The 15,587-nt window shown below is 40.2% G+C and overlaps 1 protein-coding gene and 1 long non-coding RNA gene across 5 annotated transcripts in view; one reads left to right on the top strand and one right to left on the bottom strand.

Moving 5' to 3' along the window:
• LOC122443350 overlaps nucleotides 1-7,217 on the bottom strand; it is a 128,189-nt gene extending 120,972 nt beyond the window's left edge. For both annotated transcript variants that reach the window (XR_006269985.1, XR_006269984.1), the window contains exons 1-2: nucleotides 7,083-7,217; nucleotides 6,322-6,391 (exon numbers count right to left, since the gene is read on the bottom strand). This is a non-coding gene — a long non-coding RNA (uncharacterized LOC122443350). The remainder of the gene's footprint in view (nucleotides 1-6,321; nucleotides 6,392-7,082) is intronic.
• A 105-nt stretch (nucleotides 7,218-7,322) lies between these two features.
• Nucleotides 7,323-14,964, top strand: ZNF770 (zinc finger protein 770). Of its 3 annotated transcripts, none has more exons than XM_043471405.1 (2): nucleotides 7,323-7,454; nucleotides 11,597-14,964. In XM_043471405.1, exon 2 carries the CDS (start codon nucleotides 11,653-11,655, stop codon nucleotides 13,729-13,731), a length of 2,079 nt encoding a protein of 692 aa, XP_043327340.1. In that variant the 5' UTR covers nucleotides 7,323-7,454; nucleotides 11,597-11,652; the 3' UTR covers nucleotides 13,732-14,964. The 3 variants fall into 3 exon arrangements, with proteins under 3 accessions (XP_043327340.1, XP_043327341.1, XP_043327342.1); XM_043471406.1 differs by having other exon boundaries at nucleotides 7,379-7,482; XM_043471407.1 differs by having other exon boundaries at nucleotides 7,382-7,510.
• Nucleotides 14,965-15,587: the final 623 nt, after the last annotated feature.

The following is a 15,587-nucleotide window of genomic DNA, read 5'->3' as shown; positions in this document are numbered from 1 at the left end:
ACTTAATTTTTTCAGTCTCTCAGGCAGCTTTTATTGTGTAATTTTAAAAGAATTTTTTCCCTGTGTTGTTTAATGATTTGGATTAATTTTAAACAAGGGTTTAGGAAATGTGAGCTAGTGCCAAGAAAATGTGGATCAATTGTTGCTTCCCTAGAGAAAGCAGAGGTGCTTTTAATAATAGATTCTAGTAAAGTATCTATAATTCTTTTAGAACTTTAAAGGCAAAATATGGGTTGGTAGAGGGATTTTTTTTTTTATGTGTGGGTGTGTATATAGACAATATACACAGGCTTGACCAAGAGAAAAAAAATGTTCTAATTAGACTATTGTCTGCACCAAGAAGGCATTCATTTAGATGCCCTTGAAAAAAAAGGAGTTAATTACATGGACACTGCTTTACTTAGGATTAACACTGGCTACATGTGATAGAAATAGAAAATAGTGGTGGATACTAATCTTGTATCAGATAAAATAGTTTTTAGCTCTCTTGTAAAAGACAAGAAGTAGGAAGTCCAGAGCTGGCACGGCTTGATGATGTCAACGGATCAGGATCCTTTCTGCTGCCTACTACTGACATGGTCAACACATACAAATTCTAGACAGCCAGAATGAGGAAGGGAAGAGGAATGGCATGCCCCATTCCTTTAAGGTCCATGCCCAGCAAATTACAGACAAAATGTCCCCGATAGCCCCATTAAATGGAATATCATCACAAGGCTATACTTTGCTGCATGGAAGGTAAGGAAATGTAGACCAGATTTGAGGTCCAGATATTGTCCCAGGCCAGTAAGATGAGCCAGCAGATTACAGCAAAGTGGGTTCGTTGCAGTGGGGCCTTGTGCCCTGCTCTGACCTTTCAAGTGTAAAAGCAATAGGCTACTGCTTCCTTTCTGCCTTCCAAATAGCATCCTAAATGCTCCTTGTGAGGCTCACCAACCCTGAGTCTCTCAGGGAGGGGAATTCTGGGAAACATCTTCTCCTGGTGGCTCAGATGGCAAAGAATCTGCCTGCAATGCCGGAGACCCAGGTTTAATCCCTAGGTGGGGAAGATCCCCTGGAGAAGGGAATGGCAACACACTTCAGTATTCTTGCCTGGAGAATCCCATGGACCGATGAGCCTGGTCGGCCACAGCCCATGAGGTCGCAAAGAGTCAGACACGACTGAGAGACGAACACTTTTACTTTCTTTAACTCAGGATTAGCTAAACTGACATCATACATATTCTCCAAAACCCTTCACTTGACTCTAACATAGCAGCAATAAATATCACTTAAAAATTCAAATCATACCATTTTTTCTTCCTAAAGCCTTCCAGATGCTTTCTCCTGCATCTAGAATAAAAACCAAACTCTTGACCATAGTTTACAAGGCTGCATTACATCTGATGCCTCCCATTCTCTGAGCTCATTTCATCTTGCACTACTTCCTCCTTGAACACCATTCCTGAGCCACTAGCCTTCTACCTGCTCCTCAAATACGTGGAGGTCTTTCCTGCCTTCATCTTCTCATGGCCTTCTTCTGTGTGTCTGTGTGTCTCTGTTCCCTTTCCTTAAAAGACCAATCATCACTGGATTTAGGGTTTACCTTAAACCCAAGATAGTTTCACATCAAAATCATTCATTACATCTGGAAAGACCCTATTTCCAAACAAAGTCCCATTCACAGGTTTCCAGGGTTAGGACTTGAACATATCTTTTCAGGGAACACAATGCACCTTATCACAAGGCTAACGAAAGGTTCCTACTATGCCTGCTTCTTCTGGGACAGGATTCTTTGGAGATCAGAATCTGGGACTGATTAGTAGGACCCCAACTAAATGGTACATGCCACAAGAAATATAGACATTTTCAGGTTACGCAGAAAGGAGGATTTGTACATTCCCTGAACTATTAGAGGCATGACAGTTGGGATATGGACAATAATTAACTGAAAGTTTGCAGAATCCAGAATTAGAAATTTATGTGATTACAAAGTTTCCAATGCATCCCTTGGAGTACACTGGGTAGCTGAGTGCTTAACAATACTTTTGTTGTTTAGTCATTCCGTTTTGTCTGACTCTTTGCAACCCCATGGATGGTAGCCCACCAGGATCCTCTTCCATAGGATTTCCCAGTCAAAAATACTGGAGTGGGTTGCCAATTCCTTCTCCAAGGGAACTTCCCCACCAAGGGACGGAATCTGCGTCTCCTGTTTGGCAGAGGGATTCTTTACCCCTGACCCTCTGGCAAGCCCCCTAAAAATATGTGACAATGTGGTAAACTATCTGGATTTGTAAGTTGGATATTTTACAATTTAAGAGCTGAAAGGAGAAATGACCTTTGCGTTGTGTTAAAACTTAAGCAGCTCTTGCCACAAAGCATCCATGTTGCTATTGGAAAGCAGTTTGGAACACTCAGGCTTATTGGAGAAAGTTGCTATCAGAGGATTTTAAAGCAAAACATTACAGGAGAAGCTCAGAACTTCCTGTGAAAATGTGAGCTACCCTTCCCACCCCTTGCTCTTAAAGAAGTTATCCAAGGGGAAGAAGAGAAGGAATGTTCAGGTTTAGAAATAAGGGCACACATCCAGCCATATAGGTACACATCAGCCCCTCAAGTTCAGGTTTCTAACTTCCAAAGCCCCCTGACTATGGGATAAGTGACTTCCTCACTCTGGGTTAGAGAACACACTAGAAAAAAATCCCTGGGCCTTAAATCAGAACCATGACTACTGAATTTTTTATCTAGTTGGGAAGCCAGATCCTAAACAAGAGATCAGTAATATCTCACATATTTGCCCCTGGAATCTAGCAGCCACTTCCCTGCTGCTTCCCTGGTGGCTCAGATGGTAAAGAGTCTGCCTGCAATGCAGGAGACCTGGGTTTGATCCCTGGGTTGGGAAGATCCCCTGGAGAAGGGAATAGCAACCCACTCCAGCATTCTTGCCTGGAGAATTCCATGGACAGAGGAGCCTGGCGGGCTATGGTCCATGGGGTTATGAAGAGCTGGACACGACTGAATGACTATTTATTATTATTATCTAGCAGCCCCTGAAGACAACTTTAATATCCAGAGCACCCCTTGGGAGTGGAGACTAAGAAGAGAAATATCTCCATATGTTCCAGTTCTTGTGGACATGGGCACTTTTTGGTGGAATGTGCTTGTGAGAAGAGGAGGACACAGCAACTCACTCCAGTATTCTTACCTGGAAAATTCCCGTGAACAGAGGAGCCTGGCAGGCTATAATCCATAGCGTCACAAAGAGTCGGACATGACTGAGCAACTTAGCATGCACACTTGTTAGAACTGTCCTCCAGAAATTAAGATCCAGAGACAAGAGAAAGATCTCAGTGTCAAGCTCTCCTGAACCCATAAACAAAAAATCTTGGTAGATACCACACCCCTACCTTCCCTCCTTGGTTAGCCTCCACTCTGGTATTAAAATAGTTGGAGGGATCTCCATAGTCATGAGGCTCCAATGGTCAGCACTGACTTAAGGGTGAACAAATGTGATCAAAGTCCTACATTGAGAATCCTGCCTGCTTTATGGTAACCCTAGAACCCCTGTACTACTGAATTTAAACTATAGAGAGTGGGGTGGGATGATGCTACCTAACTAGATCCAGAAATCCAATAGGCATTATCAGCAATGGAGCTTTAGAGGAAAACTTCCAGCAACAATTTAGGAAATTGATAACTAGCCTATGAGTTGGAGGTTGTTCAACTACTTTAAGTAAAATACCGCTGTACTGTAACACTGCTGTATTTAAGTAAATACTATATTAAATACCAGAGAAGGCAATGGCACCCCACTCCAGTACTCTTGCCTGGAAAATCCCATGGACGGAGGAGCCTAGTGGGCTGCAGTCCATGGGGTGGCTACAAGTCGGACACAAATGAGCGACTTCACTTTCACTTTTCACTTTCATGCACTGGAGGAGGAAATGGCAACCCACTCCAGGGTTCTTGCCTGGAGAATCCCAGGGACGGCGGAGCCTGGTGGGCTGCCGTCTATGGGGTCACACAGAGTCGGACATGACTGAAGTGACTTAGCAGCAGCAGCAGCATATTTCATACCATACTGTATTTAATACCATATTTAAATACCATATTTAATACTGTATTTAAATAAAATACTGCTGTACTGTAAAATACCTCCTGACCCCAACTGACCACTTTCCAACCCCAGCATCAGCCACCTTTCCTTCAGAAATCATGTAGCAAAACATAAAGAGACTGCAAAAATATTTTTCTTGAGGAAATACAAAATGAGGAGACTGTAGTCACGAAAAGTCTTAGAAAGGGAGAGCTGTCTTTATTAGAAAAATTCTTTGAAAAACACCAGTTCAAAAGGACATATGCACCCAATGTTCACTGCACCATTGTTTATGGAAGCAACCCAAGCATCCACCAAGAGATGAATGAATAAAGAAGATGTGGCATATGTATACAATGGAATATTACTTGGCCATAAAAGAATGAAATTTTGCCATTGTGATAACATGGATGGACCTGGAGGGAACAACACCTAGTGAAATAATTCATACAGGGAGAGAATAAAACCATCTCTTCAGTGATATGTAAAATCTAAAAAATAAAACAAATGAACAATTGTAACATAACAGAAACAGACTGACAGAAACAGAGAACAAACTGGTCATTACCAGAGGTGGGAGTGGTGGAAAGATAAGAGGTACAAACTACTAGGTATAAAATTAGTAAGTTACAAGGATGCAATATACAACACTGGGAAGATAATCAATATTTTATAATAACTTTGTATGGAGTATAATCTTATCAAATTATTATGATACACACTGGAAACTAATAAAATATTGTAAATCAACTATACTTCAATAATAAAAACATTCTTTGATAATTGTTTGGGAGTAGTAACTGACACCTGAGGGATACAGATTTTGGTGGATTAGCTGCAGGTGGCAAGATGGTTTTATTGGTCACTAAACAGGAGGAGGAGGAAGAGGAGAGAGGCAAGTTACAAGGTGGAATGAAAGCAACAAATGCAAGCTCTCTGCTAGGCCAATCACTTGGGGGCAGGAGGAGGCTTTAAAAAGCATTAAAACCCAATGGGAAAAATATTTGCAAATAATGTGACCAACAAGGGGTTAATATCCAAAATATATACATAGCTCATACTACTCAATATTAAAAAAAAAACAAAAACAAAAACAACCCAATCATAAAATGGGCAGAATAGCTGAATAGACATTTTTCTGAAGAAAGACATACAGATGGCTAACAATCACAGGAAAAGATGCTCAACATCTGATTATTAAAGAAACACAAATCCTGCTTCCCATTCCTTCCCTGTACATATCCTCTCTTAACATATTGTACTTCTTTATATGTTGAGCTGAAAACTACATAGAAGTCAAGGCCCTAAGTTTCATTTAGGAATATTTAGAAGTGAGTCCTTTGTGTTTGGTACATGATATTCATTGAATAAATGAACAAATGATTATATCCTTACTTTAAAGACAAGGAAAATAAGGTCATGGTTATGTCACTTCTAAGGACACACACTAGTAAGCTACAGAGGTAAGATACTAAAAGTATGCCAAGCTATTCCTTTGTTTTCCTCGTCACTACTACAATCTCTCCCTACAATGTTCTATCTTGTCCCACATTTTCTATTACTCATACTGTACACATTGTGTCTCTGTCCAAATCTCAGCTATTCAATGAACTCTTCCAGATGACTCTTATTCACAGTAATTTCTCCCTTTTTTATACGGATGTTTCCTGAAATAGCTCTCATGGTAAATGGGGGAGGTGACGAGACAAGGTATGCGACCTTGGAGAACAGCCCATCCACTTTTGTTCCACACTCCATATTTCTCAGGTTCTTGGTGCAAAGGCCTATCTATTTTTGCAGGTAATGCACCTTTCATTGGTCCCCAACCTCAGGTAACAGTCTTTCATGATCTTTACATCTCTCCTAAAGATTTATATGGCTGGTGATGGATGCAATTGTTTCCTTAATTTGACTGAGCTGAGCTTCCAAAAGAAGCTGCAGAAGCAACCAAGTCTAGATAATCCACATCCCCACCCTGGGATCAGCACTCAGGACACATAAAGCTCTTCCTCTCTGCTTGAGCTGCAAGTTAAGGGCTTCAACCTTCTCAAATGTGACTCTTCCAAGGTTACTTCCTGAGAAGCAAAAGCTTTTTCCTATTATCCATTTCCCCAAGTTACATCAAAAATAGAGACTTTTCATTGGCCCAATGTCTCCCTTTTTAAATACAGGCGCATATACCAATATCAGAAATAACAATTTTTGTTTGCAATGGCTCTTGAAAAGTAATGTAAAAAGATACTCACAGGTGAAAAATGCACTTGTTACTTGTTCTCATTTCCTCGCCTCTTAAGCTGAGACAGTTACAATCAGAACCTGCAAAAGTCACAACAAATTCTCCTCTGATGTCTTTTGTACTTAAAATCTTCAATAGATACTCAAGCATCTTAGTAATAACGTGCCACCCTCATTTGCAACTACACTACAACACGTAGTCCTTAATTGTGCCTACATAATGTTGGAATGTCTACAATTTGGGAGGCAGTAGTGAATTAAAAGGACTACCTGTGTTCAAATCACACTGCCATCATTTATCAGCTGTGCGAAATTCAGCTCCTTAACGTCTCGGTCTCATTTCTCTCATTTTACAATGGGATACTTTTACTTCATAAAGTTGTTGTCTTTAAAATAAAAATAGTAACTAATAAATGATCATAGTTATTTGGGGGGTTATTATGCACCGGGCATTCCAATGAGCACTTTACATCCATTTCATCTGCCAAATCTGAAGAAACTAACAATCTGAGCACAGGTCTTCGTACATTGCAGACGACCCGAAATACACTGAAGGAATGCTCAAAGAAGCTCAAAGAGCCCTCTGCTAGCAGGATGTTAGCAGAGCTGAGAGTGAAGCCCATGTCCCTGACCGCTGCGCGATAGTCTGACGACGTGCAGAGTACTCAGGGCAGTGGAGGCACAGAGAGTTCTGACTCAGGGCGTTTTATCACCGGCCCTTTTCTCTCGCATTAGAGAGGACTAGAAGAGTGGGCTTTGAACACGGGCTCACCAGCTTCCATTAGAGCCTTGAGCCCACCGGTCAAGACTATGTGGTTTTCCTAGTCAAGCACTGAACTGAAACGGAGAATACACCCTTCTTTACTCTCTTCCCCGCTCCAACTTCAGTGCCTGGTGAGCAGCGACGGGGTCAGAAACATCGCTGGAGCCGCATTTCACGCTGAAGACTTCCAGGAAAGCCCAAGCGACTGCGGCCCTGGGCTGGGGGGGAGCCTGTTTCCAGTCGGACCGCGTCCGGAGGCTCTCCCGAGTCCCGCGCTTGCGCACTCAGTCCATCGCCGCGCCGGCCCGGAGGACGTGCGTACGCTGCCTTTGCGGCTCCTGGCCCTGAGATGCGCGGCTCCCGGGCCCTTGCCAGCTGCAGGTGCGTGAGGAAGAATTCAGGAATTCAGGTGTGAGGTGGAGCGACCCACGGGAAAGGTCGGGCCTGCCTCAGTCCCTCCAAGGTGCCCGGGGACCCAGAATGGGGGAACCAGGAACTCAGCTCACTTGATTTTCTCGTTTCCCCAACGCCTGACTTCGTCTCCGGGGGAGCGGAAATCTCTGAAAGGAAAATGCAAAAAAGCATACTTTCCCCTGCAGTGAATCGTATCACGTGTGGCATTCCCTCCCCCTGCCCCACCGTGGCCAAAGCAGTTTTCACCCTTGGCTTGCCTATCCTGCTGTGGGGTTTTGCAGTCTCTGGACTCGCGTTCGACTCCTAGGTGCTTACTGGTTGTGGACGATTAAGGCGAGGGCCAGTTGTGAGGGCCATGTGTCCTGTGCACCCCCGCCCAACCCCCTTAGGAGGAAGAGGTGATGGTTCAAGGGCAAGAGAGTGGGCCAAGGGAAGTAGAGCAGAAGCTACAAAGAGGGAAAGGCTGTGATAAATGTCGCCAAAGATTATTCCCTAACTGAAAGTTCTCTAAGTTTTTCTCAGTTCTTGTGTTTTTTGTTCAATGATTTTTATGATATCCTCACTTCCTTTTAATGGTGTTGTTTGAGACTGGAAAGCCAGTCTTAAAGTTTCAGCCTTAAAGTTTCGTTGGAGTTTTTTGAGATCAGTTTTTTCAGTCTTCCACCTGTAGGAGTATTTTGCTGTTGTCAGGATAATCTTGGGGTTGAACCATTGAGATTTGCCGGTTTTTTTATTTTTACTTGAGCGTAGGAAAAATTACACAATGTTGGTTTGTTTTTTAAAATATTATCGACCAAAAAAAAAAATCAGTTGAGAACACAAGATCCAGTTGAAGTGGGATTTGGAGTTCTATCAAATTAATGTGCATGTGCTTAAGTACATGTGGGACTGCACTTGGAGCTTGGGGATCCCTGAGCTGTCACTTATAAATAGCAGATGAGATCACTGCTTGCCACCAATGATTCAATATAGAGCTTCCAGTCAGTGCTTTCCCACATGGTGTGGACGAAAGTGACAGTAGTACCCAGGCTTAGGGCTAGTGTCAGATGATAATCCATGGTCTCTTTTTGGCACAGTAACTGTAGGTAGTCAATTCCTGTTATAATCAGAAATGGTTGTCATGTGTGTAGTTCTAGCGTGGCATTTTTTGCCAGCGTTCCAAAGAAACTATTAAAGGAAAGAAGAAATAGACAATAGGAGTGGAGGAACCTGGCTTCAGGCCAAAGTACTATGTGTGATCTTTCAGGCCCAACGGTAGACAATGGCATGGCTTTGCCTGGCCGGCCTCATCAGGGGAAGCTGCTCTCGCAACACTAGACCTTGTGCACTGCAGTTTTGTGGAGGGAGTTGCAGTCGAGGACTCACCACTTCCCTCCCACTAGCCATGCTCATATTTTTCTGCATTCCTGGTTCAGGTACCTCCATTCTGAGGCCCAGGTACTTCCCAACTGCCTCCACCCATACCTCCTTATTGCATAGGGAGGGAATGTGGAAGAGGCACCCTTGGCTGAGGTACTTTCCTCCATTTTGACTCAGGATCTTTCTACTTGTAGCCCTTCCTTCCTCCACCCCTGGCTCACAGGTCCATAAAGAGCCAGTAGCCTTTTTTTTTTTTTTCAGCCTCCTCCCCTGGGATATGACTCTGTGCACTGCATCTCCCTAACCCTAACCTAGTGTTGTTCTGTTTAATTGACCAGTGGGTGACCAGTACTTTTTCAGCCTCTTGCTTGCACTGTTGCATAAGTGAATAAAGATTTGTTAATTACTTGCAGTTTGGCTCATTGTCCTAATTGACACCTCAATACCTGATTACCTGACAGGAATTAAATAAGTTGCCAAATTTTGGCCAATTCACCTAATTGTAATCTTCATAACTGCTGCTGTGTTAGCACGTTAGGGATATGGAGGCTGTTCACCTGTAATTTCTCTAACTCAGTGTTGTGAAAATGCATACTAATAGTACCAACAGCTGATTGTTGCTAACATGGATATCTGGGTTATAGGGTGTAGTTTATAAATTTATAATGGAATGGCTTGCAGTCAGACTATTTTGTGTGCCATATTACCTTTGAACTCTAATTAAATTTTTTGGTAATATTTTGGGGTTATTTGGGTCAATTGAAGAAAATTAGTAATCCTTAGAAACTCCTGTCTTGTCCTATGGGCCCCAGTCTTAACCTAATGGATTACTTGGCCATTTTTGGATAAAGTGATTGATTTGTTGTGGGTTCCTCTGTCTACTGTGTGAAGAAATATGCAAGGGAACAGGTTTCACAAAGTTTATCTCTTCCTATAGAAGTTTCACAAAACACTGTCCTTACCGTATGTTACGTAATCTGATATTTTCTAATCTATTTTATTAAACAAAAATGCAGATCATGACCCATTAAATTTATTTCACAATCCATTAATGGATAGTGACTTGGAGACTGGAGAACACTATGATAAAACAACTAGTAGAAGATAATTTGCTCAATAAATGATTTTTTTCCTATTTTTACATCATTGCTGAAGAGCACTACAGTGGGTGTGTTTGAGATTTTGTGTTTAAGGTGTTTTCTAGACATCTTAAACACAAAAACAGATAATAGCACACAGCACATATGCCAGATTGTCAGTGAAAGTGAAAGTTGCTTGGTCGTGTCAGACCCTTTGTGGCCCCATGGACTGTAGCTCACCAAGCTCCTCTGTCCATGGAATTCTCCAGGCAAAAATACGGGAGTGGGGTGCTATTCCCTTCTCCAGAGGATCTTCCCAACCCAAGGATCAAACCCAAGTCTCCCACATTGCAGGCAGATTCTTTACTATCTGAGCCACCAGGGAAGCTCAGATATTCCCTTAAGTCATCTGACAAAAAAAAAACAGTGAGTCTCTTATCTCAACTTTTAGGATGAGAGAGCTGGAACACCTTTTTATAATCTCTGGCTTCCTTATTTAAAGAAAAGGGATTAGTAGAAGAAGGATGAGAAGAAAATTGGCTTTTCAGATGGAATATATGGTATAAAATGGTTGTGAAAGTTCCTCATAAGCTTTTGCATGTGTCCCATAGAAGCATATTAGGGAAAGTGTTTTTATCTTTTTAATAACTCTTAAGATAAAAATGAACTTTTAATTATATTGCCTGAAAGTGAACTGTACTCAACCTGCAATTACTGAGCCATAGATAAATATGTAAGTAGCCACTGTGTCAACCTTATTGCCTCTATACTTGTCTTTTAGGACTTCTACAACAAAGTGGAAAGGAGAAATAAAAAGAACTATACATTTAGTGTGTTTATCCCTTAGTTAGAAACCCTAAAAATATTAAGTAGATTAAGTTTTTAAGTTTGGTTAGTGTCGAGCTAAATAATACCTTACATTTATATACTGCTTTAGTTTTCCAACACCTTCAGATGCATCATCTCCATTGATTCTCACAACACCTTGATTGTGGTAGGCAGGCCAGGAGGCACTTTGCCTGACGTAGAGCTGAGGAGTCTATAGATTTCCTTCTTGCCACCAAGATCATATGGTAGCAAATCCAGGACTAAAATTCAGGTTTCCTGGAACATTTTCTTCCAGTTGTCTGTGTTATCTTTGTTGGTCCAAAGAAGTAATTTAATGTAAATATACTAACAATGTGGCTAAGAATTTTGATAACTGAAACATTCCATTCTCAGATCATATCCAAGGAGTGCTATAATTGGATTATAGCACTTGTCTTGTTTTTAGTATTATATTTCTTACAGTCTTTACCTTTCTAGTCCAGTTTTTTAAAATGGCAAGTCTACTTAATAGTGAACTAAGAAAATTGGAATTAAAAGGTCTATTTAATGTTCAGAAATCCAACTCAGTCTCTTTAATGTATTATCTCAACTAATTAGGAATACAGCTTAAAATTATATACATTTTAAAGTATTTCTTTTGAAGACTCCTTATTTCTTGATATGTGTGAAACTAGTTTAATGATTCTAAAGTATCTAAAATGGTTATTAACTTACTGTTAAACACAGGAAAAGTTCAGGTTCCCTATTTCCTTTAATATCTTTAGCCAAAGGACATTTTAAATTATCTCTTTTCACATGAATAAGTAATTTTTAAATTAATACATTTTTATTTTTAATTTTTAGACATCTGTGGAGTTTAAGAACACTATGGAGCTCATCAGAGTTTATCACTGAAGAATATGATGGCTGAAAACAATTTTAAAATGCTAACGATTCAGCAGTGTGTAGCAGCCAACAAACTACCTAGAAACAGGCCATATATTTGCAATATTTGCTTCAAGCATTTTGAAACACCATCGAAATTAGCTAGGCATTATCTCATTCATACTGGTCAGAAGCCATTTGAATGTGATGTGTGTCATAAAACCTTTAGGCAACTAGTTCACCTGGAAAGACACCAACTAACTCATAACCTGCCTTTCAAATGTAGTATTTGTCAACGCCACTTTAAGAATCTGAAGACATTTGTGAAGCACCAACAGCTTCACGATGAAACGTACCAGAATGATGTTAAGCAGGTCAGAAGATTGTTGGAGGCCAAGCAAGAAAAGCCAGTGTATGGAATGTATCATACTTTTACCCCAGAGGAGAGATGGGCATTACACCCATGCTCCAAGTCTGATCCTACATACAGCCCTTCAAAGAAAAAAAAGGATATTCATGCGTGTACAATCTGTGGCAAGATGTTTCCATCACAGTCAAAACTTGATAGGCATGCTCTCATTCATACTGGTCAGAGGCCTTTTAAATGTGTCCTATGCAGTAAGTCTTTTCGACAGTCAACTCACTTAAAAATCCACCAACTCACACATTCAGAAGAAAGACCTTTTCAGTGTTGTTTCTGTCAAAAAGGATTTAAGATTCAAAGCAAACTTCTGAAGCATAAACAAATCCATACCAGGAATAAGACTTTTCAGACTCTTTCATTAAAGGTGAAGAGTTCAGAATCATGCTCCCTGCCTAATAAATTAAATGCAAAGCAGGATGGCTTTGAAAATGGTGATATAGGTAAATCTGAAGAGAATAATCAACTTGATGTCCACTCTGTTTATATTGTCCCTTTTCAATGTCCTGAGTGTGAAGAATGTTTTGAATCAGAGCAGATTCTCAATGGACACAAGTGTTTTCCTGCCAGAAGTGGCAAAATTCCAAGCAAGCTCAAAAGAAGCTGCAACTATAAAACCATTGTTAAGAAAATCCTGGCTAAGCTTAAACGTGCTGGGGGTAAGAAATTAGATAATTTTCGATCTGATAAAAAAGTATTTAAAAACACTTTCATGAAAAATTGTGATCTTATTTCTGGTGAGCAGAGGCCTGAAAAAACCCAGAGAACATGTCTGAGTTCTCTTGGCAAGCATGGAACATATAAGACAGTTGGCAATAAAAAGAAAACATTGACTTTGCCGTTTTCTTGGCAAAAGCACTGCCAGAGCCAACATATGGGGAAAAACGTAAAAGGTATTCTTACACCAGAAAACATGTTAACTATGGATAATCCTATGCATAAAAAAGACATATCTATCTATGGTTCATCAGGTGAGGAATTCTTTGAAAACTGTCAGATGCTCCGGTGTGGCTTTTCAGTTCCAAGTGGAAACATACATACTGGACATAAGATGTGTCCTTGTGACAAATGTGAGAAAGTGTTTCCTTCTGTATCTAAACTACAAAGACACTATTTAATTCATACTGGACAGAGGCCTTTTGGCTGTAATGTTTGTGGGAAATCTTTTAGACAGTCAGCTCACTTGAAAAGACATAAACTAACTCATATTGATAAGCTTCCCTATAGAAAATCTCTTTGCCAAGTAGAACTGGAAAATTTTAACAAACTTTTCGTTCACCAGGGTGATAATGTTAGCTACAGTGCTTCCCAACAATGTCAGACTCTTGGTTTTCAAAAATACAAGGTCTCAGAGTCAGATCAAATGTCAGAAACAAAAGTTAAGGCAGAATCAGAGGATTTCATTCCTGGTGCCCCCTGTAGGAACAGAGAGCCCTGCCTCTCTAGCATACTTCTGGAATCAGAGCAGAGCCATCACAGTCATTACTGTAGTTATTCAGGGCGTGCCGAGAGGAATGATGGCCTTCTTTACCAATGCAGTGTTTGTTCTAAAAGTTTTAGATCCCCATCTAAACTGGAAAGACACTATCTAATCCATGCAGGGCAGAAACCATTTGAATGCTCAGTTTGTGGCAAAACATTCAGACAGGCTCCTCACTGGAAGAGACATCAACTTACTCACTTTAAGGAATGACCACAAGAGAAAATGGGTATCCTAAATTCAGTTATGAAACTGACAGAACCACTGATAGTTTGTGGTGTCTCTGGTGACCTTGTTCTTTAGCCTGTATCATTTAAAATGTATTTTTATCAAAAGGCCTGCATTAGATTGAATTATTTCATAAGCAGTTGCTTGTCCTGCATACAAAGAGGTAAGATACATAGACATTTAATACAGTGTTTTAGGAGCAGCTGAATTAATTTTTAGAGGGAAAAATATGATTTGATGTCATAAAGCAAGCATTTATTTTGACATATATTTTGGCTGTATTGAAAATGTTGTAAATCCATGGCATGGTACAAATAATTCAGCCTAATTTTTGAAGGAATTATTCCTTAAGACATATGATCTCTTTTTATATATACTCAAAAGACAGGCAAAAATTGGTTTTCAGCTGCAGCAGATAGCATGACTAGATTTCATTTATTTCATAGATTTTAGGTCTATGGTTCAAATTCGGTTGGGAAATTTTTTCTTAAAAGCTAAAAAATATAAAGCCAATAAAAGTGAAGGTAGATGAGAAAATAATAACATTTTTGTTGGTCTTTTCCAAGCTGTTTTTTCTTAGGACTCTGGTAACTTCACATCCTGTTCTATGGGTGATTGGGTTTTTGTTTGTTTGTTTTGCTCAGCCTGCTGTTGTCTCCCTCCAAAATTTAAAAGGAAGAAAGAGCCTAGTATGTACCTCTGTACATTTACCATGTTTATTCATTAAATAGTGTTCAAGTGCCATAATCATTTTGTTAATGTGAATGTAGTGTCATCTTTTCAGAGGAATGAATGTAAATCATCTACATACTTTTTCATAATTGATAGCAGTAGACTTAAGCTCACTTGTAGATTCCATCTCCACAAGACTTTTACATTTACTTTAGTAAACTTTCTTTTAATACCTCTTTAATTGAGTGATTCTATGACTTAACTAAATCTATTAAATTTAATCAAATGGCAGTGACTAGATCTAGTTTTTATTCCTGTTTTTTGCAAGGTTCTAATGCTAAACAATGTTATTTTGATCATTAGTGAATTGTTATTTTAATTGGTAAAGTAATCTTGTACAGAAATAAGATCTTTATGGAATTGAGAGTGTCATTCTAAACAGTTCTGTCATGATTTGAGAAATATTTAATCAAACTGTGAAAGAGTTATAATCACACATTGTCCTTCATATTTGCCATTTTAAATGAAAATCCTTCAGTCCATTCAGTCGCTCAGTCATGTCCAACTCTTTGAGACCCCATGGACTGCAGCATGCCAGGCTTCCCTGTCCATCACCAACGCCTGGAGCTTGCTCAAACTCATGTCTGTTGAGTCAGTGATGCCATCCAACCATCTCATCCTCTGTTATCCCCTTCTGCCTTCAATGTCTCCCAGCATCAGGGTCTTTTCCAGTGAGTCAGTTCTTTGCATCAGGTGGCCAAAGTATTGGGGTTTCAGCTTCAGCATCAGTCCTTCCAAAGAATATTCAGGACTGATCTCCTTTAGGATGGACTGGTTTGATCTCCTTGCAGTCCAAGGGACTCTCAAGAGTCTTCTCCAACACCATGGTTCAAAAGCATCAATTCTTCAGCACTCAGCTTTCTTTATAGTCCAACTCTCACATCTGTACATGACTACTGGAAAAGCTGTAGCTCTGACTAGTTGGACTTTTGTTGGCAAAGTAATGTCTGCTTTTTAATACACTATCTAGGTTGGTCATAGTTTTTCTTCCAAGGAGCAAGCATCTTTTAATTTCAGGGCTGCAGTCACCATTTGCAGTGATTTTGGAATCCACCCCCCCCCCACCCAAAATAAAGTCTGTCACTGTTTCCATATCTATTTGCCATGAA

This window comes from Cervus canadensis, chromosome 6 (assembly GCF_019320065.1).
Source record: "Cervus canadensis isolate Bull #8, Minnesota chromosome 6, ASM1932006v1, whole genome shotgun sequence".
NCBI classification, from domain to species: domain Eukaryota; kingdom Metazoa; phylum Chordata; class Mammalia; order Artiodactyla; family Cervidae; genus Cervus; species Cervus canadensis.
Note: the sequence above shows the minus strand (reverse complement) of the source record. Positions and strands in the feature narration are given on the sequence as shown.

What these genes read in the sequence shown, in the direction of transcription:
- ZNF770 (XM_043471405.1), top strand. Translation starts at nt 11,653, where the DNA reads ATGATGGCTGAAAACAATTTTAAAATGCTAACGATTCAGCAGTGTGTA.